Below are 26,592 nucleotides of genomic sequence, written 5' to 3'. Positions count from 1 at the left end.
TAGAAGGAAACAAAGACCACCAAACGGTAATCTGAAACACAGCTGAATTTACTCGCAGGCCTGGGAAGGGAACACGTTACTCAAGCACAGTTCAGCTGGGGTCTTCGAGCACTACTTGTAAGAACCACAGAGAGGACGGGGGGAGGAGGTACATCCTATCGAGTGAGATTCTGAGTTCAGCTTGGCTCCTGACATGGGGCATAAACTCTTCTTTGCAGCTGGTCATTGCACTGGTTCACTTCGTAAAAGTGCAGGCACCATTCCCGAACATGTCCAGGGTGGGCTACATAAAGCTTTAATGGGATCAGTGTCACCCCGATGGCATATCTGACGTGTTGACTTCAAGTTGCCTGAATCTTTCCTTAACAGGATCGGCAGCACCTTAGTACAGCTGCGTTAACCAAGTAAGAAGCACCGGTTACCCGTCTCTTCTCTCCTCTCTGTTGGAACTGCCAGACCAAATTTCCTTCTTCTCTCAGGACAAAAGGCAGGAAACATACATGTATACTTAGAAAAAATAATTTTAGATAGACAGGTTGTCCTTCAAACTTACAACAGACCAAAATGTAAGAGGCACTCAAACAGACACTGGTACACAAATGTTCACAGCCACATTATTCACAATAGCCAACAGGTGGGAGCAACTCAAATACACATCGGCAGACAACAGATAAAAAGATGTGGTGTACACAAACAAGGGACTGCCGTTCTGCCGTAAAAAGGAATGAAGTACTGATACGCGTTACAAGGTGGATGAACCTCGAAAACATTATGCCAAGAGGAAAGGGCCAGACAGAAGAGGTCGCATAGCCTTTGATTCCATTTAGAGGAAAAATCTAGAATGAGGAAGTCCCCAGAGACAGAATGCAAATTGTGGTTTCCAGGGCTGGGGGAGAGGAAGATGGAACTGGGTGCTGAATGGGTGCAGAGGTGGCTCTTGAAATGAGGAAAAGGAGTTGGAAATAGACAGAGGCGGTGGTTGTACAACACTGTAAATGCAGGAAATGCCACTGAACTGTACACTTTAAAATGGTTGTTTCTTATGTGAATTATATCACAGTAAAAAAAAAAAAAAGGGAAAAAAGGAAAACAGAAAAGTTCAAGGATCTTTTGAGTCCCAGGGAAACGAGAAAGAAGAAAAGAAGAAATGAGCGAACAGGGAGAACAGTTGTGATGACCAACCAGGGAGGGAAGGGGGGTCCACTTTAGAATCTAACAAGGCTGAGGACATCTGACAAGTGAACAAATACACTCATTTCCAGATGTTTAGCTGCAAATAACCCAGAGTTCTACAAACTGTAAAGGATTTTATAAACAGAGAAAACAGCTTGTCCCACAAGCACCTTCTCAAGGCCAGTGACTGCAGCCTGGAGGAGACCTGGGCTCTGTGGGTCACCGAGCGCAGATGGAGCCTCTTAAAGGGCTGGGGACCACCACACAAGCAGGCGCCTCTAACCCATCCCGCCTATTTGGAGATTTCCCATGGCCTCAATATAAGTGACAAGCATCATTTTGGGGGCGTTTTAGCTTTTCCCCCCCAAAACAAATGTGTAAAAATCGCATATCATACACTGCAAAAAAAACTTTTAAGTGAAATAAACAAATACCGAAGTGCGTTCTTCTGAAAGATGTTTCTAATACCTCATAGGTCACTTCAGTATATATTGTGTATGGTGAAACCATTTATAAAGAGCTGTGACCTTCCTGTGGCTACAACCCAGTGGACCTCGGCGACAGGACGCTAAGTGAGATGAGCCCGTCACACAAGACAAATCCTGTAGGACCTCAGTTCTATGAAGTATCTAAAGCACTCAGTCTCAGAGACACAGAAGACAGAGGGGTGGTGGCCAGGGACTGGGGGACAGGGAGCAGGGGAGCTGGTGCCACTTGGGGAGAGAGTTTCACTTTTGCAAGAAGAAAACAACCCCAGAGATCTGTTGTACAACAGTGTGAATCCACTTAACACTACTGAGCTGCACTTAAAAACCGGGAAGACGGTAAATTTGACGTCTTTGTAACCTCTCTAAACATAAAAAACACTCATTTTGTTAAAGTGATACTGATTTTGACTTTATTGCTACTGCAGTTTCACTGCTTTAGAGAAACGCCAGGCTTCAGGAGTTTCAACTGACCCTAGTTTGGATCTGGTTACACGTGAGAACATAACAATAAAAATAACCTCTGTCAACAACCACCACCAAAAAATGACTTGGGTGAAACAATCCCAGTGTATTACGCCATTTCCCGGTTTCTAAGTAAAACTCATGGGGTGGCGTTTCTGGATAAAGTCTGTACATCTAACAAGGTGAAATACCGACGCATTAAAAAAAAAAAACCACCAAATGAGGCTGAAATAATTAATTTGGTCGATGCTCCTGTGCTGTGAAAAAGGGAGAAGGTAAGGCAGGACTCAGGACTTGGGAGAGCCTGGCGGGCCTCTATTCACTGCACCTTGTGACTGGCCGGCCGTCTGCTGGCCGGGCGAGGGCTGAGCTGCCGGGGCCGCCGGGGCCGTTGGCGTGGCTGCCGTGGCCATGACCGTGGCCGCAGCCACCTGGCACTGCACGACCCTCCAGTGCAGCTGCAGAGCAGCGGCGCGCCGGGCCCTCTGCTGAGGGCGGTTGGGCCTAGGGGGGCTCTGGCCGGAGCCCGGCTGAGACAACACAAGTGCCTGGGGCTGCAGGAAACCCTGCGGTCTGCTGCGCTCCAAGACCACGGCTCGCGGCGCAGGGAGGGCTGTATTTGGACCCACCGAACTCTGTGCCCTCGGACCCTGTGACGCTGGCAGCGGGGGACCCGCGGCGGAGGGATGCTGCCCTGGCCGCTCTGGGATCAGCTGGTAGAGCCGCTGGGGCGGCGGCTGCTGGGCCCCGCGCTGGCTGTTCCAGAGCACGGAACCGCGGGGGAGCTGCACCAGGGCCAAGGGCCTGAGGCCGCGAGCACCTTGCAAAAGCAGTTGAACCTGCCTTGGAGGAGGAGCAGCCCGCGGTGCACTGGGTGACCCAGCTCGGGGAGGAAGGTGGCCCGGCGGGATCCCTGCGGGCTCTGTGGCCCCGGTGGCGGAGCTGCTCCCCGAGGCCTGGCCTCCGCGACCAGGGCCCGCCACTCTGGTGACGCTCAGGCCGGCGCGGGGGGCCGCCATCCCGGCTGCTGCGGCGGCTTGGGCGGCGGCGGCGGCAGGGATCCTCCTCTGTGATGAGGTGGCGGCAGGAAGCGAAATAACTCCATTCAGCTCCACAGAGGATTTACTCGGTGGCTCAGGAGCAGGGGCTGGAGACAGAGACGCAGGAGAGCTACCCGCCTGCAGCGAAGTAAAACGGTCACCCCAGGAGCTCTTTCCTGGGTGCCAGGGAACTCTCGTGGGGGGAGGGGGAGGTTTGGCTCCCCTGCCCAGCACTGAAGACTGAACCCACCCAGTCTTAGGCTGTTCTGCTTCTTTCCTTGGAGAAGGTTGCCTGAGACCGGCTGAGCCACCAGAGCCAGGTGACATCTGGCCTGGACACTGGGCGCTCTCCTGGACCAGTTCCTCCAACCCAATGAACACCCTCCTGGCATCAGTCTTTAGACCCGACACGAAACTCTTGGAATGGCCATCTTCAGGGGAGTGGGGGGGAAACAGGCCTCTCTCCCATGGGGCTTCTTTACCAGACCTTTTTCCCAAGGAAAGGGAATTATCAATTGGCTGCCTGACGGTCAGCTTTGTGGCCTGGGACTGAGGGGCAGCCTCATATCCAAATACAGAACCATCTTGTACCTCATGGGCTGGCCGGACCGCTGGCTGTGAGTCATCATGTGTGACAGGCTTCTTACTTTTAGCGTATTTCTCCACGTCCACTTCAGAAGGTACTGCCAAGTCACAGGGTCTCTGTTTCCATGTATCTACACGATTTCCTGCTTTAAAATTTTTGAGGCCATAATGCTCACCTGTTTTACTTTCCCTTATTTTTTTGCAAGAAGCCAGTACTCTTAGCTCTGGAGGAGGTGAACAATGATATAGCTCCAGCTGCCGATTCAGAGACGCAGAAGAAAACCTCTTGAAGCTCCTTTTCATGGGGAGAGTGTTCAGCTTTTGCTTGTTATAGAGCATTCTGTTGGCAGTGCAGGCTACTGATATGGAAGGGTCTAGACACAGTGGTTCAGCTGTGGCTAAGATCAGCTGGCTCTCAAGCAAAAGTTTGTCCTCTTGGGTCCATTTCTGGTTATCGCTGGCTATGGCCTCTACATCACAGGCTAAAGTCTGCATCGTGGGACGTAAGAGAATATGCCTGCTTTGGTAACCGGGAGGTTCCCTGTTACTGGACTGCCTGTAGTCCCGGATTTCAGCTATGACACACCCATCGTGAAAAACGTTAACCTGAGACTTTTCCAGGAGATCCACCAAAACAGGGGGTAATTCTTCTGCGTCCAAGTATTCGAGTAATTCCCCTTCCTCATAAGGCAGCCGAATGCTCTCCGAAAATGATCCATTTTTTCCCTTGAGCATCAGGGAATAGCCCTCCTTTCCTGGGTACAGGTTGACCACCAAACACGGCAACGACTCTCTCCGAACAAGCTTCTCTAACAAGTTCACGTTGCTTCGCAATTCCTCCGGAATGGCAGGCTCTTTTTCACATTCTTCAACGTAAATGTCATAAAGTTTTTCCGAGAGAGATGTTTGCCCACTAGATGAGTGTTTCCTTTTCGGGGGTCTCTGTTGGGCACTTTCAATGATGTACTCCGCACGATCCAAAGCTCTTTCTACAGCTTGCTGCATTGTGGTACAAAAGAGGGGCCCTAAAAGAAGAGACAACGTAAGTGCATCGATGACCGGGCTGAAAACCTGTCGGCAATACGGATGTACAGTCTTGCAAACGCGGCCACTCTGCAGTGGAGCGCCCAGCCTCACCTCAAAATGGACAGCAAGAAACCTGCTCCCAAAGTAGCAGCGCGCAAAATACTTGCGATCTGGAGAAAGACCGAAATGTGTGGAAGCAGCCACCGCAGTGGATCTCGCCTCGTGGCGCTGCAGAACGGCCGGAAGTGGATGTGGAACGCTCACCCTTCCCCCTCCTCCCGCACGCCCCGCAACCCTGCCTCCCCGCCCTGGCGCATCCGTGTGTGCGCATGCGTGGTTCGCAAGCTAAGACTTCCGGTTTTCCTTCCCCGGTGCGAGGCCCGTGGCCGGCGCTTCCAGTCCTAGTCTCCGCATTTCCGCTGAGGGCTGCCGGCTGGACATTCTTTTCATATGACCTTGAAAGCATGCACCCCAACGCACAAGCAGCCAGCGAGAAAATACGTGAGTTTTTGCTGAGGCTTTAATACGCACCGGTTTTCTCGGAAATTCTGTTGCCGACAAGGTCCTGGAAGGTGGTCATTTCTTCTCTGCGCGATCACTTCACCAAGAATTATTCCTTTGGGGGGGCTCTCTTGTTTGTTCTCAATGGCAGGACTACTCGTGGTGTCCGTCACCAGTTTAACACACCTAGAGAGTCCCCATTTGTAGCCCTTGCCTACATGCAGGCTCGCTGTATTTGGTGCAAGCATCAGAATTCTTCACTGAATCGCCCAGTGATCGGCCTAGCGGTTTTCATAGGGATGTGCAGGTAAGACGACCTTCTTTTCCCGAAGTACTTACCTTTTAATTGCCTGTGTATCACAGAAGGGGCTTTACCGTCTTTTTTAAAGTATGTGGTAGGTAAGTTGTATTGTCTACGATTTACAGTTCAGGATTAAACTGTTTGTTTTAAAAGGTGGTTGGCCTCCGATACGGTTGAGAACTATTGTTCCAGGTGATGGCAGTGCAGTTTAACTGGAGGCCATAGCTACAGGCCTAACGGTGGGTGGAGGGATAGGATGGAGTCCTAGATAGTTTATGGGCCATTGTTCTCCAGTAATATTGTTGCCTTGAGATCGGCCAGCCTCTTTGGGCAGGTTTTTAAAAAGAATCTCTTGATGTTTAGATGCAGACATAATGATAACAGAATATTCACAGTGAAGAACCACAAATGAGAGGACCCCAAGACAAATTCGTGAAACTCCTGAATCGTAGACTACTATACAATAAATGTGTTTTCTCACCAATAGCAATTGTGATAATTACATATTACAGTAGATACAGTCTATTGAAATAGCATCAGAAACTCCTTGACTAAGAGTTCCTGAAACATGACCCTTGCTCAGCAATAGACAGGCAAGAATCATTTTCTCCTGGCATATCAGTTGCCTTTGTATACAGTCATCCCTCAGTATCGATGGGGAACTGATTCCTGGGCCCCTCCGCCCCCTCCAGTGGATACTAAAATCCAAGGATGCTCAAGTCCCTTACAGTAGGCCCTCGGTACCCTCATGCCCCTGTTCTCCATCCGCAGATTCCGTAATATTCGATCTGGGGAGGGTAGAAACCGCGCATGTGGAACCCGTGGATAAGGAAGGCCAGTGGACCTGTGGATGCCTCAAGGGGGCCTGAAATCAGTTTAGTGTCTTAACTCTTTTAAGCATCCTCTGTCTATCTTTTTTCCCCTCCACATACCCAGATTTAGGCTAAATGTAAAACTGGATAGTTAAACCATATCTTGCTGTCCAGTAATCCAAATAGCCAATGTTAATAAAGCCCAAATTAATGAGGTGAACATGAGCTCTGTCCCTCACTCAAAGCACTGCCTTACTCTTCCAACCTGCATAGATGAACTTAACTGCCTGCCAGACTTGCAGGCTTCTCACCAACCGTGATCCCCTTCTCCTTCTGTCCTCAGGAATTTGCTGTGTGTTGGGTCTGGAAAAGGATGTCTATACCGGGATTCCATGTAGGTGGGGAAGCCAATTAAAAAGGGAAAGCTCTGCTTTCTTGTGGATCTGAACTAGACTCTGTTGGAGGAGAAGAGGCCCGCTGGACCCGTGTTTGAGTCAGGTTATCCTCCTCAAAAGTAAGGAAGTCCAAGACTTCTGCTGGCTGCTCCTGGCCTGCAGACTAGACCCCCTAGCTTCTCAGCATGATGACGGAGGTGGGCTGGGACAAGGGTGAGGCACCCGGGGCCTAGGGCACAAGGCTGAAGGAGACACTCCCTCTCGGGATGGGCAGGTCCCATCAGGGTCAGGCCCTGGGTGCCTCGTTTGCCTCACCTTGTCCCAGCTCTGCAGACGGGCCCCTCAGCACCTGGTGCTGCCTCCTTCCTACCTCATCTCTCTCCTGTCTTTCCCACGCTTTCTGTGCTCCGAGCATAGTCACCACGCCACAGACAGGCCCACCCTCCAGGCTCTGTGCCCTCTCTGCTTCGTCACGTGCCAGTCTCCACCTGTCACCTCAGAAGTCCCTTCCTGACTTCCAGCAAGCTCACTGCTTCTCTCTGCTATTCTGCCAGAGCACACATGCCATATGCCTCATCAGGGCCAGGCTTCACCCTGGAGAGGGATCGAGTGTTGGCGCCATTCTCCACACCCAGCCGCTGGATTCCCTGAAGGCAGACACGCTGTCTTGTCCGTCTTTGTCTGGTCACCAACTTGGTCATTACTTGGCAGCAGGTTGGTACAAGAATGAAGGAAAGATTGACCCCATGTTCTAGTTACTTCAGCTCCAGGCTCGTGTGAAGTAACTATTTTATCCCCTTTTTAGAGATGAGAAAAGGACCCAGAGCCAGGTCTGCTGACCGTGGCGCTGTATATACTGTCCCGGGGTGTCTGAGCCTTGGCGCTGGTGACATGTGTTGTGTGGGCGGCGGGGGACTTTCCTGTGCACTGTAGGATTTTAGCAGCGCCCTGGCCTGACCCACTAGCTGCCAAGGCACTCATCCCAGTTGTGATAACCAAGCATGGCTCCAGATACTGCCCAGTATGCCTCAGGGGGCAACATCGGCCCCCTGGTTAGGAGCCACTCAGCTACGCTGCTCTGTAAGCCACGAGTGACATCCAGCTGCAGCCCCTAAGCTGACGTCCCCGGGTCCCCCTCACTCAGGAGAAAGGTGTATCTGCCCACTGTGTCGCGGGAGGGACTCGTAGTTCACTTGTTGTGTTGACTGTGTCTTGGGTTGGGCTCCCCGGAAGTAAACCCTGACAAGAGGATTCGAGGGCAAGGAGTTTCTTTGGGAGCTGATCCCAAGAGACAGTGCTCAGGGAAAGGGCAGCTGAGTCAGGGGTGGGAAAGAAGGCAACAAAAGGCACATTCCTGAGCAGAAGACTGCGGTGCACACTGCCCTGCCGGGGAGCTCCGGGGGACAGCGCAGAACCAGCCTCAGGGGGTCCACCCTAGAGGCAAGGGAGCTGGGGTATTGATCCATCCACTCCTCTGTCGTTGGCTGAGGACAGTCCCGAGGGCATTGTTCCCTGTCAGTCTGGGTTGCCACATACGAGAGCCACTCGTGCTGATGTGGCCTGGAACGCCCTCCTAGAGGGTGTCGTGAGTGCTTGCCAGGACAGTCTGTCCGCATGTCCCGGGTGGAGATACCGCCGGGAGATGGGCAGGGCGCTGGCGTCATCCGCTACACCTGTGACTGAAGCCGAGCGGGAGAGGTGGGCCACTCCTGCTTGACGGTGTAGAGAAACGAGCCGTGGAATATATCTAGGCCTATGGAGAAGTCAAACTGCGCTGTCCAAGTGAGATGGGCAGTTTCATGTGAGTGTTTTGTCAGCTGTTAAAGCCCACAGGGCCACAATGGAGGGTGTGGCCCACTCCTGCTCTCCACAGGGGGGACCCCCAAGGCCGTCTGGCCACAGGCGCGCTGGACGAGGCTCTGATCCTGGCTGTGGGTGCTTTCCGGAGAGCTCTAGTTGGCCTGGTGGTGCTTATCATGGCCCCGCCTTCCGCTGCACTGAGCTCCCTAATTGCCTGGTCTTTGCACACGATGAGGGTTTTTAAAAATTACTCTCAGTGCACACTGTCCTTGGAACCTTCCAAGCACATTAACAAGCCCATTGGCTGATGATGAGGACTCCGACTGCTGCCCTCCTGCACAGCAGGTCGACATAGATGCACAAGCTGAGAAAACTCACAGCCAGATTAAGATATGCTAGAGGAGGAAGAGAACTGAATGAACTGCAAGGTCATTTACCTTAATTTACAATAGTAAACTGGTTTGTTTCTACCCTGAGTTCTTGGTCTAGGTTTTCACCACCTGTCTCCTGCTGCAGCTAATTAGAGGGAACTGCCAGAGTCTTAGAACTACAGGGATCAAAGATTAGGGAAGTCTAAAGCCACTATTTGCTGATCTTATCTCGGATTAACGCTCCATCACTGGTGGTGGGACTTACTGCTTTCATCCCATGATCAGGGCCCAGATTCAGTAAAGCAATCCCAGTGAACATAGTAGCTGTGAGAGTGTTGTGAGCGAAGGTCACTCCCACAGCCTGCTACGTCATTCTTTGCTGCCACATCTACTAGCTGTTTATTGAATCTAAGAACTTCTCAGAGCCTCCTAGTGTTGCAGTACATATTTCTTTTCCTCTTTCCCCCTTTTCCTTTTCCTGAACTCTATCTCAGCCTTCCCTTTCTTTCACTTGCACATCTTTTTTACCATTTCACTGAAAACTAAGTGAAATTGAATGTTTTCCCGGTTTTATGGCTCTGTTAAAACTTCCATGCTACTCCCTGAGATAGTCATACCCCGAGTCAGGGTTTCTCAGCCTCTGCTTGTTCACATTGTTATGGGGGGCTGACCTGTGCAATGTAGGGTGTTTAATTACATCCCTGGCCTCCACTAGACGCCAATAGCAGCCCTGTCCCAGTTAAAACCAAACATGTCTGCTGATATGGCTAAATGTTCCTGGGGGTCAAAATTATCCCCAGCTAAGAACCACCACCCCATGGTATCACAAAATAACTAGGTTTGGAGAAATGAAGCAGTAATCCACAACTATGAAACACTTCACACCTTAATTTCTAGGACAGCTGAAATGATTAGATGTGACTTTTCAGTGTTTTTGGTTTTTTGCTGCAATTACTGTTAAGATTGGCCCTGAATTATCTTGCTCATGCTCTAAATTTTCCATTGGACCTGATGAATAGTCTCTGGCCAGTAGGAGAGATGCAAACAAAAATATTCAATCTTTAGACAGGAGATTTTCAAAAGTAAAGTAGCAGAGATTTTTTTTTAATTCATCTGCTTGATAATAGTCACTAACCATTTCCAAATGTTCTAGTTTTATTCACTAATTGAGAATTTTTGCTCATTTCAGTAATTTTCTTTGATCTTCATTCAGTATTTGCTTTTCAGGGTATTTTCTCTGCACTTTGTCTTGTTTTCTTAATGTCAGAGGGTCCCTGGACTCACTCCTTCCACTACTTTTCTCTGTTAACAGTCAAACCTTCAGTGACTTCAGCTAGTCCCATGGCTTTACATACCTTCAATACACGTTTTTCAATTTATGTCTCCAGCCTGAACCTCTCCCCTGACGTATAGATTCATAACATCAAACTTCCTATTCAGAATCTCTACCTGGATGCCTAATCGGAATTTTAAATTTAACATGTCCAAACCCAAGTCCTGATCTGCTACCCAAACTTGTTCCTTTGGCAGTGAAACAGTGTTCTCGGCTCAAAAAACACGTCTGTCTTGGCTTCATACTTGAACTTTTGAGTCAGAGTTTTTAACGAGGAGAACCATGGATGGGTTTCAGAAGATCTTTGAACTTCCTAAAATAGTAGATGAACTTCAGATCATTCCTGAGAACTTGTTTGGGTTTTTTTTTAGGGGGTGAGGTGGGAGGAGAAAAAGCATAGGGTGTCTGAGGGAGGTGAGAAAATTAATCCTACTGAGGGTACACAAGAGACTTGGGCCAAGAAGACATATTTCACGTACCTAACAACTTTGTCGTGGAGGGGAGGAAGAGTCACCACCCACGAAGAGACCACTGTGGGTGTGCCACGTGGATGGGTGGGACAAGCTGAGCCAGCCTGCGGGACTCACAGCCTATGACCAAAAAAACAAGTTCCCTTTGGGATACTGTGCACAATAAAATCGTGAAGGGAGTTAAAACATTCAATCCAGCTGTTCAAGAACAGTCTTTGCCTCCCTAAACCCTGAAAGCCAGGTGCCACTTCCCAGCTGTTTCCTTTCATAGTTTTTCTGCTTTTCTGAGCCCTCAAGGGCCTGTTGATGAGTAAAGAATGTGGAGATCAAGTGTCCATTCGGAAAGGGTAATTCAGGATCAGCACAGGTCCCCGTTACCGCCTCTTCTGCCTGCCCAATGCACCCATCGCCAGGTGCGTTTTCTTTGGGAAGCCGCAGATGTAACACTAAGGGCTGACGAAAACCGTCCTAGAATTCATTTTAGAAAGAACTGCTTTCTCAGAGAGATCTCTTCAGTTTGTTTCCCCCAATCCCTGCACACTTGTCTCCCCATCACAAAAGTGTCCACTTGCTCTGCTTGTTCTGGCTAGTGATGTCAGCATTGGCGGTGAGGAGTGTTTGGAATTTCTTTCATTAATCTGAGAGTTGTCTTCCTGAATTATAGCAGGTGATCTAATGCAGAATCATCACACTAGTCGCTCCATAAGTAGGTGCCATGTAAGACAGGTGATTCCCGGTTTACAGACAAGGAAGTAGGTACTGGGAGACTAATCAGGATCATCCTGTCTGGCGACGGTTGGAGTCAGCCTTTAGAGCAGAGGTTCACACCCGTGGCTGTTCATTAAAGTCACTTGTGGAAATTTGAAAAGAAGCAACACATGGAACCGCCCTGAGACGTTCTGTTCCATTGCTCTGGGTGGTGCCTGGGCATCCTTCACTTTGAAAAGCTTCCCAGAGGTTTCTGATGTGCAACCAGGATTGAGAACCAATACTTTAAGGCTTCAGTCTCTTCTACTAGCTCTATTTGCCTCTTCCAGACAGCATCTGGTCCAATGGCCCAGTTTTACAAATGAGAACACCGAGATCCAGGGAAGAGGAATGATTTTCTTAAAGCATCAGAACTAGAACTAACCATTAAAAAAAACACAACTTATAAATCTTCTTCCCCTCTACATCAGCTAAATGCAAACTTGGCTGAGCATAAGAATACCTGATTGCTTCTCAAAAATAAAAACGCCCAGGTTCCTCCCTTGGGTGTTATTATTAAGTAGGTCTTAATGTTAAGTATTATTAAGTGGTAGGGTCTAGCATTCTGTAATTTAATAAGTATCCCAGTGATTAATATGATCTGGCCAATTTGTTGATTTTGAACTAGTGTGATTATTGATATTTTCTAAGTGAAAGAAAATCTTAGTTCTTTCATGGTGGTACAAAAACCCTCAAATTTCTTCTTAATGATCTTCCCCTGTAGGAAGAAGTAAGAAAAAGTAATGACCCTGCTTTATCCAACTCTAGGCTTTAATTACAATCCTGTAATTCTTACTTTGTTTGGTTGTTGTTTTAAAATGAAGTGGGTAGTTCTTTACTCAAAAGAACGTGGATATGCATTTCAATTTGCAGTAAGGTGTGAGCTGAACTCAAACGGTTATGGCTTCGGGAACAGAAAATAAACTGTTTACTACTATGACCAATTATAATGACACATGCCGCTCTGCTCTCTGCCCCAAGTTTGGTGGTTTCCAGGCAGGAAGGGGAAAGCAGCTGTAGTCTTAGGTGGCCCAGCTGAATAGTGCAGCCCAGTGACCATTTGTCTTAGGACCTGTGACTGAGCACATGACTCCAAAGGAATGCCCTTAAATTCCACTCTTCAAGGCAGCTTTACTAAGAGATGCAGTGGAAAGAGTCCTGGAATCCAACTCTGAAAACCTAGTTTCTGAAATACTGTTATTGTGCTCCCACCTACTTGCTATATGACCATGATCAAATCATGTGACTTCTACGAGTCTCACTTCCACATCTGTAAAGAGAGGACAACGATATCCATTCTACCTATCTAGTGAGGGATAGTTGAGAATTATATTAGCTAGTGTATTAACATTTGCCTCATTACAAATAATCACAAACCTCTGTGGTATATGACAATAAATACTTATTTTTCATAGATCTACAAGTTTTAGCTAATCTAGGCTGGGCTTCCTGTGCAACTCTGCTGATCTTGGCTGGACTCAACATGCCTGGGACCTGAATGATCCCAGCAGGGCTGGACAAGGGTGATTAACCCAGACATAGCCTTTTGATGGAAATGGCACAGGTGCTAGAGAACAAGTTCCATTGTGGAAGCACTTTTACAAACCTCTCCTGTGTGTGTCAAAGCAAATCATGTGGATGAACTGAAACTTAAGGAGTGGGCTTATATATACCCCACCTTTTGATGGAAAGATCTTAAAGTCACATAGGATAGTGGGAAAGATGAAGAAATTGGGTTATTCATGCTGTCTAACACAGCTGATGCTTATAAAATGCTATGCAAAATAAATGTAATGAAACTTCTGTGATCCAGAATGATATATAAATTGACCATATGTGAAATAACTAATTTGTAAGTAACTTTTATGGGTAGAAGAGAGTATAACTCAATTTATGTTCCAAATATTCTCTATTTTAGTAGGTTTGTAGGTAGTGTTATATATAGTGCCTTCATAAATTATCATGCTACCTAATTGGTAGTATGGTACACACGTTTGTCTTATTTATTTATTTTTTATTGAAGTGTAGTCAATTTACAGTGTTGTGTTTGTTTCTGATATATTGCATAGTGATTCAGTTATACATATATATATTCCTTTTCATGTTCTTTTTCATTATAGGGTATTATAAAATATTGAATATAGTTCCCTGTGCTATACAGTATAAACTTTTTGTTTATCTATTTTATATACAGTAGGTAGTATCTGCAAATCTCAAATTCCCAATTTATCCCACCCCACCTCCTTTACCTGCTGGTAACCACAAGTTTGTTTTCTATGTCTGTGAGTCTGTTTCTGTTTTGTACATAAGTTCATTTGTGTCATTTTTTTTAAGATTCCATGTGTATGTGATATTATATGATATTTGTCTTTCTCTGTCTGATTCACTTTACTTAGTATGATAATTTCCGGGTCCATCCATGTTGTTGCAAATGGTATTTCATTCTTTTTAAGGCTGAGTAATATTCCATTGTATTGTACCACGTCTTCTTTATCCAGTCATCTGTCAATGGACATTTAGGTGCTTCCATGTCTTGGCTATTGTAAACAGTGCTGCTATGAACATTAGGGTGTGTGTATCCTTTCAAATTAAAGTTTCCTCCGGATATATGCCAGGGAGTGGGATTGCTGGATCATAAGGTAACTCTATTTTTATTTTTTTAAAGAATGTCTATACTATTTTCCATAGTGGCTGCACCAAATTACATTCCCACCAATAGTGTAGGAGGGTTCCCTTTTCTCCACACCCTCTCCAGCATTTATCATTTGTGGACTTTTAAATGATAGCCATTCTGACCAGAGTGAGGTGATACCTCATTGTAGTTTTGATTTGCGTTTCTCTTCTAATTAGTGATATTGAGCATCTTTTCATGTGCCTGTTGGTCATCTGTGTCTTCTTTGGAGAAGTGTTTATTTAGGTCTTTTGCCCATTTTTAGAGGTTGTTTGTTTTTTATTATTGAATTGTACAAGCTGTTTGTATATTCTGGAAATTAAGCCTTTGTCTGTCACATCATTTGCAAATCTTTTCTCCCTATACATAGGCTGTCTTTTCATTTTGTTTATGGCTTCCTCTGCTGTGCAAAAGCTTATAAATTTGACAACAAGGTCCTACTGTATAGCACAGGGAACTGTATTCAATACCTTGTAATAGCCTATAATGAAAAAAGTATAAAAATAAATATAATATATGTATGACTGAATCACTATGCTGTACACTAGAAATTAACACAACACTGTAGATTGACTATACTTCAGTAAAAAAGGGACATAGTAACAAATAACTGGAAAATTTTCTAAAAAGCTTGTAAGTTTGACTAGGTCCCATTTGTTTATTTTTGCTTTTATTTCTATTGCCTTGGAAGACGGACCTAGGAAAACCTTGCTACAATTTATGTCAGAGAATCTTTTGCCTATGTTCTCTTTTAGGATATTTATGGTGTCCTGTCTTATGTTTAAGACTTTAAGCCATTCTGAGTTTATTTTTGTATATAGTATGAAGGAGTGTTCTAGTTTCATTGATTTACGTGAAGCTGCCCAGCTTTTCCAACACCACTTGCTGAAGAGACTGTCTTTTTTCCATTGTATATTCTTGCCTCCTTTGTTGAGGATTAATTGGCTGGAGGTGTGTGGGCTTATTTCTAGGCTCTCTATTCTGTTCCATTGATCCATATGTCTGTTTTTGTGCCAGTACCATCTAGTTTTGATTACTGTAGCTCTGTAGTATTGTCTGAAGTCTGGTGGGCGAGGGTCGGGGGATGTTATTCCTCCAGCTTCATTCTTTTTCCTAAGTATGCTTTGGCAATTCTGGGTCTTTTGTGAATCCATATACATTTTTAGGGTTATTTGTTCTAGTTCTATGAAAAATGTCATGGGTGATTTGATAAGGATCACATTAAATCTGTAAATTGCTCTGGCCATTTTAACAATATTAATTTTTTCAATCCAAGAGCATGGAATATCTTTTCATTTCTTTAAATCATCTTTAATTTCCTTTATCAATGTTTTATAGTTCTCAGAGTATAATTCTTTCACCTCCTTGGTCAGGTTTATTCCTAAGTATTTTTTTTTTGATGTGATTTTAAAAGGGATTGCTCTTTTAACTCTCTTTTCTGATATTTCATTGTTAGTATAAAGAAATGCAACAGATTTCTGTATGTTAATCTTGTAACTTGCTACCTTGCTGAATTTGTTTATCAGTTCTAGTGGGTTTTGTGCAGAGTCCTTAGGGTTTTCTACGTAAAGTATCATGTCATCTACATATGGTGACAATTTTACCTCTTCCCTTCCAATTTGGTTCCCTTTTATTTCTTTTTCTGGTGTGATTGCTGTGGCTAGGACTCCCAATACTCTGTTGAATAGGAGTGGTGAGAGTGGGCAGCCTTGTCTTGTTCTCGAATTTAGCAGGAAGGCTTTCAGCCTTTCGCTATTGAGCACTATGCTGGCTGTGGGTTTGTCATAGATAGCTTTTATTATATTGAGATATGTTCCCTCTATACCCACTTTGATAAGAGTTTTTATCATGAATGGATGTTGAATTTTATTAAATGCTTTTTCTGCATCTATTGAGATGATCATGGGTTTTTTGTCTTTTCTTTTGTTGATATGGTGTATTACATTGGTTGATTTGCGTATATTGAATCATCCTTGTGACCCTGGGATGAATCCATCTTGGTCGTGGTGTGTGATCTTTTTTATGTGTTGTTGGATGCAGTTTGGTAATATTTTGTTGAGGAATTTTGTATCTATTTTCATCAAAGATAATTGGCCTGTAATTTTCTTCAAGTTTAAATGACATAATTGTCTGAGAGAATTTTCTCTTTTCTTCTTGATTAAGATCTTGAATAAAGCCAGTTGTGTGCGTCAGAGGTTCATTTCACAGTCAGATTTCAGGGAAGGAGCAAGATCCATTCAAGATGTGCATGGAGTATCATGATATGTCAGGAAGTAAAGAAGTAATCAGAAAAATGATAAGGACGTGCCACAAGTACAGAGGAGCCGGCTTCAACGGGCTTCTGCTGGCCACATCTTAGACAATTTGAGCACCAAAATAATTAATTACAGTACTGATTTATAGGCCAGTGGAAAAAACGGGTAGATAAATGGATAAATGAGGGAGAAGCGTGGTGGGCTTTTGCTTATACGAAGGGCTTACTGGTCAATATGGAAGGAGTTGGAAGATTATCATTTTGTAACCATCATAATAAAGCCTGTATCAGGCAAGGATCCTTAATGGATACTAAATTTAGGGGAAGTTTTGACAGATAGGATATTTCCATCAGTGAAGGAAGGATGGACATCATGTAGCTGACGATTTGAGGGAAGCCCTCTGCAGACCTCCAGAGTTCAATCTCCATGCAACACTCACCTCTCTGGTCCCCTGCCCTGGGAATCCTAGCCGCCTTGGCCTCTCCAAATTCTCAACTATGTCTCCTCATTTCAGGAAGACTTGGAGTTTGGTTTGGGTTTCCCCTTCCTGCACTGAGGCTTGAAAACTCATTCCAGGCAATAAACATAGGCAATTACAGGTTTCACCTTGTTTAAGGAAATTACTCGACACCAGGGAAATAATCTCACAAACATATCAGGTGGGAAACGTCTTGAAGATCACGCAGAGTTGGAAATAGTTCATCTTCCCAATAGCCAGACTGAAGAACACTTGTAATTTATGGGCATTCAGTAGAATGTTTAGAAGGGTATTATCTCAGTAGTGGGATCAAGCTAGGCCTAGATTAAAGGCTGCTTTGGTCTAATTCAGCCTAACCAAGCTGAAAGGCAAGACTTGAAAAAATCAAATTATTTCCAAGTAACTTAACTGCATCCCAGAGGAAAGCTCAAAATTATTTACCAAAATTACAGAATATTACAAAAATTACTTTTTAAAAATCCAGAACTTAACAATGGACCCAATGTCCGGCATCCAGTCCATCTGTGACTGTCATGTGGTTATGTAAGAGACTATCTCTATTCTTAGGAAGTACACTGAAATATTTAGAGTTCAAGGGCCATGATGTATAAAATTTGCAAAGATGGAGGGGGTGGAATATGGGTGAATCTGGGCAAAGGATATACAGGGTTCTTTGTACAGTTCTTATTTTTTTACAACTTTGTAAATTTGAAATTATTTCCTAGTAAGTTAATTCAAAAAAGAAATATAAAAATAATGTTTCTTGTACCTTGGAAACTAGCATAATCCTATTTGGATAGTGCTATGATGGGGCTCAGTCTATCCAAAGGAACACTATAACTTTTAATTATCAATGGTTATGGAGAATTCAAAATAGCATTTAAGAGGGATCCTGCAAAGGCTGCAAGTTGGGGCGGGGAAAAAAGAGAAATTTAACAAATAGCTATTTGTTACCACAATGGGCATTTAGAAATTCTTTAAGTGTTGGTTTTTCTCCCTCATCAGCCAATTCCTATATTTTGCTGAAGTGAGGGATTTTCCAACTGACTTTCTTCCAACCTGTTCTGACATTCCTGGGTATCTTGCACTCTGGATGCATGGAATCTAGAGGCTTTCCAACCTAAGTAACGAGGAAATCCGACTTACTGTGCAAGGAAGGAACAGATCCTAGTGTGAGGCAACCAGCCACAGGGAGATCTGTTCCTGGTCTCAGTGGAACACAGTAGCTCCAAGTGGAGCCAACAGTTCTCTACAGCACTTGATGCTACAGCATTTGCACATGTTCAGTCTAAGTTGGGGGCATATGAACCTTCAGTTTGATGGGAACTGAATTTGTCAGAGCAATAGGAAATAGAGAATTCTGCTTCCTTCTCTTCCTGGGTAACTCTTGAGGTCCTGCAATATGGATCGAATGTTCTGTTGAGGTCTTCACTGTTCTTACCCCGTGACCAGTTGGAATTATTTTTCTACATCGTGTGATTCTCTGCTGCAAGACGAAAATCCCGAACTTTGTGTTGTAGAAAGGTGATGAATATAAATTCCCTGATCAATTTGGGTTTTGTGGCACTGGTAATATCCTAGCATTTGGGCTTGAGAGAGAGGAGGTGTTACCGATTTTTAAGTGAATGGAATAGCCCCCATTTCTGATATTTGGGAATAAATTTGACCAAAAGAAATCAATTATTAGTGTGTATGTGTGTGTGTGTGTGAGAGAGAGAGAGAGAGAGAGACAGTCCCTGTCTTTAATAGCCCTGAAACTTACCCTCTGAGATGTCTAGAGAGGTATTCATTGAACATTTTTCTGTCTCATGGTGTCTATTGATTTGCTTTAATATGAAACTTCTATTCCCATGTTCGGTCTTTCCTAATCAGAAACATTAAGCAAGCCTAAAGTATTTAAGTAAATTTATTTTGGAAAACCATGAAATTTATTCTCACCCATAACTGATGAAAATTTATGATTTAGACAATCTCTAAATGTCCCAAAAACCATACACAAAAATCACTGACTAAAAACAAAAAGGTCAGCCTGGCGAGTAAAGAGAATGTCAAATGGCAGTTACGGGATTCTATTGCTGCGTCAAGCCCAGTGGCTCTCAACTCCTGCTGCACATTAGCATCATTTGGGGAGCTTTAAAAAAGTCCATGACTCGGAAGCCAAACACTGGATCGATTAAATCAGGATCTCTGGAGGTGGCTGGGGCATTAGCAGCTTTTAAAGCTCCCCAGTTATATGTGGAACTTAAAAAATAAAACAAACTCAAATATAACAATTATATATAACATAACAGAATATAACAAAGCAGAAACAGACTCACAGGAGAAAAAAACAGTGGTTACCAGTGGGGAGAGGAAAGTGGGAGGGGCAAGAGAGGGGTAGGGAATTAAGAGGTACAAACTACTATGTATAAAATAAATAAGCTACAAGGATATATCGTACATCACAGGGAATATAGCCAATGTTTTATAATAACTGTAAGTGGAGTATAACCTTTAAAATTGTGAATAACTATCTTGTACACCTGAAACATAGAATTAAAAAAATAAAGCTCCCCAATTGATTCCAATATACGTGCAGCAGCCAGTGTTGAGAACCACTGATCTAGAGTGGTATCTGATTTTCACCTTCATTGTGAGGCAGGTGTTTCAAAGAAGAAAACCCAGGGGATGATTTTCAGTTGTTCTGCATACATATATCGGTTATGGCTGTTTGGTCAGGCTATAGCCCCAAATTCCATTCTGTGCCTATAATCAGTGTCATCTTCATAGATTACATTTTTAAAAAAAATTGAAGTGTAGTTGATTTACAGTGTTTCAGGTGTACAGCAAAATGATTCAGATATTTATATATACATATTCTTTTTCAGATTCTTTTCCATTATAGGCTGTTGTATTTATTCATTCATCAGTTGATGGACATTTGAGTTGTTTCCACCTTTTGGCTATTATGAATAATGCAGCTATGAATCATTCATGTACAAATATTTGTGTAAACATATGTCTTCATATACAGGAATATACAGGCAGACCTTGGAGATATTGCAGATTGGGTTCCAGACCACCACTATAAAGCAAATATCACAATAAAGCAAGTCACACAAATTTTTTGGTTTCCCAATGCATATAAACATTATGTCTACGCTATACTGTGGTCTACTAAGTGCCCAAGAGCACTATGTCTAAAAAAAGCAATGCATATGCCTTAATTTTAAAATATTTTATTGCTAAGAAATGCATTATCTGACAACACAGGGTTGCCACAAACCTTTAACTTGACAAAAAATGCAATATCTGCGAAGTGCAATAGAGCAAAGCACAATAAAACAAGGTGTGCCTGTATCTTGGAGCAGAATTGCTCCTATGGTCATTCCAAGTTTAAACCTTTGAGGAAGTAGCAGGTTCTTTTCCAAAGTAGCTACACTATCTTACATTCCCACCAACAGTGTATGAAGGTTCCAATTTCACCACAATCTCACCAGCTATTGTTATTATCTGTCTTTTTTTTTTAACATTTTTTATTGATTTATAATCATTTTACAATGTTGTGTCAAATTCCAGTGTTCAGCAAAATTTTTCAGTTATTCATGGACATATACACACTCATTGTCACATTTTTTTCTCTGTGAGTTATCATAACATTTTGTGTATATTTCCCTGTGCTATACAGTGTAGTCTATTCTACAGTTTTGAAATCCCAGTCTATCCCTTCCCACCCTCCACCCCCCTGGTAACCACAAGTCTGTATTCTCTGTCTGTGAGTCTATTTCTGTCCTTTATTTACGCTTTGTTTTTGTTTGTTTGTTTGTTTTTGTTTTTGTTTTTAGATTCCACATATGAGCGATCTCATATGGTATTTTTCTTTCTCTTTCTGGCTTACTTCACTTAGAATGACATTCTCCAGGAGCATCCATGTTGCTGCAAATGGCATTATGTTGTCGGTTTTTATGGCTGAGTAGTATTCCATTGTATAAATATACCACCTCTTCTTTATCCAGTCACCTGTTGATGGACATTTAGGCTGTTTCCATGTTTTGGCTATTGTAAATAGTGCTGCTATGAACATTGGGGTGCAGGTGTCATCCTGAAGTAGAATTCCTTCTGGATACAAGCCCAGGAGTGGGATTCCTGGGTCATATGGTAAGTCTATTCCTAGTCTTTTGAGGAATCTCCACACTGTTTTCCATAGTGGCTGCACCAAACTGCATTCCCACCAGCAGTGTAGGAGGGTTCCCCTTTCTCCACAGCCTCTCCAGCATTTGTCATTTGTGGATTTTTGAATGACGGCCATTCTGACTGGTGTGAGGTGATACCTCATTGTAGTTTTCATTTGCATTTCTCTGATAATTAGTGATACTGAGCATTTTTTCATGTGCTTTTTGATCATTTGTATGTCTTCCTTGGAGAATTGCTTGTTTAGGTCTTCTGCCCGTTTTTGGATTGGGTTGTTTATTTTTTTCTTATTGAGTCGTATGAGCTGCTTATATATTCTGGAGATCAAGCCTTTGTCGGTCTCACTTGCAAAAATTTTCTCCCATTCCGTAGGTTTTCTTCTTGTTTTATTTCTGGTTTCCTTTGCTGTGCAGAAGCTTGTAAGTTTCATTAGGTCCCATTTGTTTATTCTTGCTTTTATTTCTTCTAGGAGAAAATTTTTGAAATGTATGTCAGATAATGTTTTGCCTATGTTTTCCTCTAGGAGGTTTATTGTATCTTGTCTTATGTTTAAGTCTTTAATCCATTTTGAGTTGATTTTTGTATATGGTGTAAGGGAGTGTTCTAGCTTCATTGTTTTACATGCTGCTGTCCAGTTTTCCCAACACCATTTGCTGAAGAGACTGTCTTTATTCCAGTGTATATTCTTGCCTCCTTTGTCAAAGATGAGTTGACCAAAAGTTTGTGGGTTCATTTCTGGGCTCTCTATTCTGTTCCATTGGTCTATATGTCTGTTTTGGTACCAATACCATGCTCTTTTGATGACTGTAGCTCTATAGTATTGTCTGAAGTCTGGGAGAGTTATTCCTCCAGCCTCTTTCTTTCTCTTCAGTAATGCTTTGGCAATTCTAGGTCTTTGATGGTTCCATATGAATTTTATTATGATTTGTTCTAGTTCTGTGATGAAATATGTCCTGGGTAATTGGATAGGGATTGCATTAAATCTGTAGATTGCCTTGGGCAGTGTGACCATTTAACAATATTGATTCTTCCAATCCAAGAGCATGGAATATCTTTCCATTTTTTAAAGTCTTCTTTAATTTCCTTCATTAATGGTTTATAGTTTTCTGTGTATAATTCTTTCATCTCCTTGGTTAGATTTATTCCCAGATATTTTATTACTTTGGGTGCTATTTTAAAGGGGATTGTTTCTTTACTTTCTTCTTCTGTTGATTTATCGTTAGTGTAAAGAAATGCAACTGATTTTTGAACGTTAATTTTGTAACCTGCTACCTTGCTGAATTCTTCAATCAGCTCTAGTAGCTTTTGTGTGGACCTTTTAGGGTTTTCTATATGTAGTAACATGTCATCAGCATATAATGACACTTTTACCTCTTCTTTTCCAATTTGGATCCCTTTTATTTCTTTCTCTTGCCTGACTGCTGTGGCTAGGACTTCCAGGACTATGTTGAATAGGAGTGGTGATAGTGGGCATCCTTGTCTTGTCCCAGATTTTAGTGGGAAGCTTTTGAGTTTTTCACCGTTGAGTACTATGCTGGCTGTAGGTTTGTCATATATAGCTTTTATTATGTTGAGATATGTTCCCTCTATACCCACTTTGGCAAGAGTTTTTATCATAAATGGGTGTTGAATTTTATCAAATGCTTTTTCTGCATCGATTGAGATGATCATGTGGTTTTTGTCCTTTCTCTTGTTGATGTGATGTATTACACTGATTGATTTGCGTATGTTGAACCAGCCTTGTGTCCCTGGGATGAACCCCACTTGGTCATGATGTATAATCTTTTTTATGTGTTGTTGGATTCTATTTGCTAAAATTTTGGTGAGGATTTTGGCATCTATGTTCATCAGTGATATTGGCCTGTAATTCTCTTTTTTTGTAGTGTCTTTGCCTGGTTTTGGTATCAGGGTGATGGTAGCTTCATAGAATGAGTTTGGGAGTATTCCCTCCTTTTCAATCATCTGGAAGAGTTTGAGAAGGACTGGTATGAGTTCTTCTTTGTATGTTTGGTAGAATTCCCTGGTGAAGCCGTCCGGTCCTGGACTTTTATTTGTAGGGAGGTTTTTAATTGCTATTTCTATTTCCTTTCTAGTGATCGGATTGTTCAAGTGTTCAGATTCTTCTTGATTCAGTTTTGGTGGACAGTATGTTTCCAGAAACTTGTCCATCTCTTCTAGGTTATCCAGTTTGGTTCCATATAGTTTTTCATAATATTCTTGTATGATATTCTGTATTTCTATTGTATTTGTTGTAATTTCTCCATTTTCCTTTCTTATTTTGCTAATTTGTGCTCTCTCTTTTTTCTTCTTTGTGAGTTTGGCCAGAGGTTTGTTGATTTTATTTACTTTTTCAAAAAACCAGCTTTTGGTTTGGTTGATATTTTTCTATGATCTTGTTAATCTCTACTGTATTTATTTCCTCCCTGATCTTTATAATTTCCTTCCTTCTGCTGCCTTTTGGGGCTTTTTGTTCTTTTTCTAATTCATTCAACTGGTGGGTTAAATTGTTTATTTGAGATTGTTCTTTTTTGAGGAAGGCCTGTATCGCTATAAACTTCCCTCTTAGCACTGCCTTTGCCATGTCCCATAGATTTTGAGTGGTTGTGCTTTCATTATCATTTGTCTCAAGGTATTTTTTAATTTCAGCTTTGATTTCCTCATTGACCCATTGTTTTTTCAATAACATATTGTTTAATGTCCATGCTTTCCTTTTTTTCTCCTTTGTTTCTCTGCTGTTGATTTCCAGTTTCATGGCATTGTGGTCAGTAAAGATGCTTGAGATAATTTCTATCTTCTTAAAATTGTTGAGGTTTCTTTTGTGCCCAAGTACATGATCGATCCTGGAAAATGTTCCATGTGCACTTGAAAAGAATGTATATCCTATTTTTGGGGGGTGTAATGCTCTGAAAATATCCACCAAATCTAGTTTTTCTATTGTAGTATTTAATTTCTCTGTTGCCTTGTTTATTTTCTGTCTGGAAGATCTGTCTAGTGATGTTAATGCAGTGTTAAAATCTCCAACTATGATTGTATTCCCATCAATATCCCCCTTTATCTCTGTTAGTAATTCTTGTATGTACTTAGGTGCTCCTATATTGGGTGCATATATATTAACGAGTGTAATATCCTCATCTTGTATCCCTCCTTTAATCATTATAAAATGTCCTTCTTTATCTTTCTTTATGGCCTTTGTTTTAAAGTCTATTTTGTCTGAAATCAGTACTGCAACACCTGCTTTTTTGGCTTTTCCATTTGCTTGGAATATCCTTTTCCATCCTTTCACTCTCAATCTATATGTGTCCTTCTCCCTAAAGTGGGTCTCTTGTATGCAGCATATTGAAGGTTCTTGCTTTATTATCCAGTCTGCCACTCTGTGTCTTTTGACTGGAGCATTTAGTCCATTAACATTTACCGTAATTAATGATAGATGTGTGTTTATTGCCATTTTGAACTTATCTTTGCAGTTGAATTGGTATATCCTCTTTGTTCCTTTCTTCTTCCTTTTGTGGTTTGGTAATTTTCCTTTGTATTATCATGGGTTTTATTTAATTTTGTGACTCCTTTGTAAATTTTTGGCTTGTGGTTACCCTTTTTTGTAAATCTATCAACCCATTACTATAACTGTTTTTATTAAACTGATAGTAACATGATCTCAAACCCATCCTACTGTTAAAAAAATTTAAAAAAGAAAGAAAAAAATATTCTATATTTCCCTGCCTCCCTCTCCCACTCTCAGTGATTTGTATGTCTTCTTTTATAATTTCATGTTTACTTTATTTGTAATTCATGAGTTATCACCTTTCCAGTTGTGTGTTTCTCATTTCTGTAGCATCCTGCTGCTTTTCTATTTAGAATAGCCCTTTCAATATTTCTTTTAGCATGGGTTTAGTGTTGCTAAACTCCTGCAGCTTTTTTTTGTCTGTGAAACTCTTTATTTCTCCTTCTATCCTCAAGGATAGCCTTGCTGGATAAAGGATCCTAGGCTGCATCTTTTTTTCATTCAGGGCTTTGAATATATCTTGCCACTCCCTTCTGGCCTGTAGTGTTTGTGTAGAGAAATCAGCTGAGAGCCTTATGGGGGTTCCCTTGTAACTTACTCTTTGCTTTTCTCTTGCTGCCTTTAGAATCATTTCTTTATCCTTGACTCTGGCCATCTTGATTATGATATGTCTTGGTGTGGGTCTATTTGGGTTCTTCCTGTTTGGGACCCTCTGAGCTTCCTGTACTTGGATATCTGATTCCTTCTTTAAGTTTGGGAAGTTTTCAGTCATGATTTCTTCAAAAACCTTTTCAATCCCCTTTGATCTTTCTTCTCCTTCTGGGACCCCTATTATGCGAAGATGGGACGCTTTATATTATCCCATAGGTCCCTTATGCTATTTTCATTATTTTTTATTTGCTTCTCTTGTAGTTCTGAATGGGTGCTTTCTATTGCCCTGTCTTCTAGATCACTAATTCGTTCCTCTGCATTATCTAGTCGGCTTTGCACAGCTATTAGATCATTCCTCATCTCTGTCAATGAGTTTACCCATTCTACTTGGCTCTTCTTTATAGCTTCAATTTCATTTTTGACATATTTTATAGCTCTAAACACTATCTCTTTTAATTCCTTCAGCAATTCGATCACTCCTTTTTTGAAATCTTGATCTAGTAGGCTATCGATGTCTATTTCATTGATCCTTCAGGGGATTTCTCTTGTTCTTTTAATTGGGAAAGGTTTTTCTGCTTCTTCACCTTGCTCATACCTCTTTGGCACTGTGGTTTATGGAGTATCAGTTGTTTATTTTGGTCCTTAAGGATTTTATCTATCTAATGCCTATTTAGGAATAGAACTTAGGAAAAAAAGAAAAAAAAATAAGAGAGAGAGAGAAAGAATTTTAAAAGAAGGGAGAAAGAGGGTTTGAAAACAGTGTATAATGAATAATAGAAGAGTGAGTTGAAGCAGAGTATTAATCGGGTTGAGACGTCCTTTTAAAACCTTCACAAAAAAAGGAGGGGGAGATGAATAGATGTATTTGAAACCTGTGTCTAATCAATAGCAGGACATCAAAACCCAAGAGAAATAGAAATGAATTAAGAAGTAAAAATTAAGAGAGTAATAGAAAATAGAACAGGTAAAAACAGATTTAAAAAAAAGGGGGGGGTGGTTTGTCGGTGTTCTCCTGGAGTCTGTGTGCTTTTACTGTGAAGTCTTTCTGTCTTCGTCCTGTTTTGGAAGCTCAGCTTGCTGTTTTCAGAGGCCCTCCGTTGGCGCCCTCTTCTGTGCTGCTCCCAGCACCTGTCGGCAAGCAGATCGCGCCTCCTCCTAACACTGGGTCAGGTGCAGCTCTCTGCTGTGGGCGGGCGGGTCGCTGCCCCTCCGGATGCCGCAGTGCGCCGCCGGTAGCTCCGCTGCTCTGTGCGGCTGCGCGCTCCGCCCTGGTTGGCGCTCAGCAGGTGGGCTCGGGGAAGACCGAGGGACAGCCCTGTCCCTGCTCCGAGCCAAAACCCAGCTCCCTGTTTGTCTTTGTGGAG

At 42.8% G+C, this 26,592-nt stretch overlaps 2 protein-coding genes across 2 annotated transcripts in view; one reads left to right on the top strand and one right to left on the bottom strand.

Moving 5' to 3' along the window:
- Positions 1–26,592, top strand: part of LOC102512338 (transcription factor SPT20 homolog) — a 58,494-nt gene that overhangs the window by 6,986 nt on the left and 24,916 nt on the right. The window lies entirely within an intron of this gene.
- Positions 2,312–5,000, bottom strand: LOC116661968 (transcription factor SPT20 homolog). Its single transcript, XM_032475000.1, has one exon. The coding sequence runs from the start codon at positions 4,751–4,753 to the stop codon at positions 2,411–2,413; it is 2,343 nt and encodes a 780-aa protein (XP_032330891.1). The 5' UTR covers positions 4,754–5,000; the 3' UTR covers positions 2,312–2,410.

Source organism: Camelus ferus, chromosome X, assembly GCF_009834535.1.
Source record: "Camelus ferus isolate YT-003-E chromosome X, BCGSAC_Cfer_1.0, whole genome shotgun sequence".
Classification (NCBI taxonomy): Eukaryota; Metazoa; Chordata; class Mammalia; order Artiodactyla; family Camelidae; genus Camelus; species Camelus ferus.
This window is presented reverse-complemented; position numbering and strand designations above follow the sequence as displayed.

Coding starts and splice junctions, on each gene's coding strand:
- LOC116661968 (XM_032475000.1), bottom strand. CDS start 4,753: ATGCAGCAAGCTGTAGAAAGAGCTTTGGATCGTGCGGAGTACATCATT.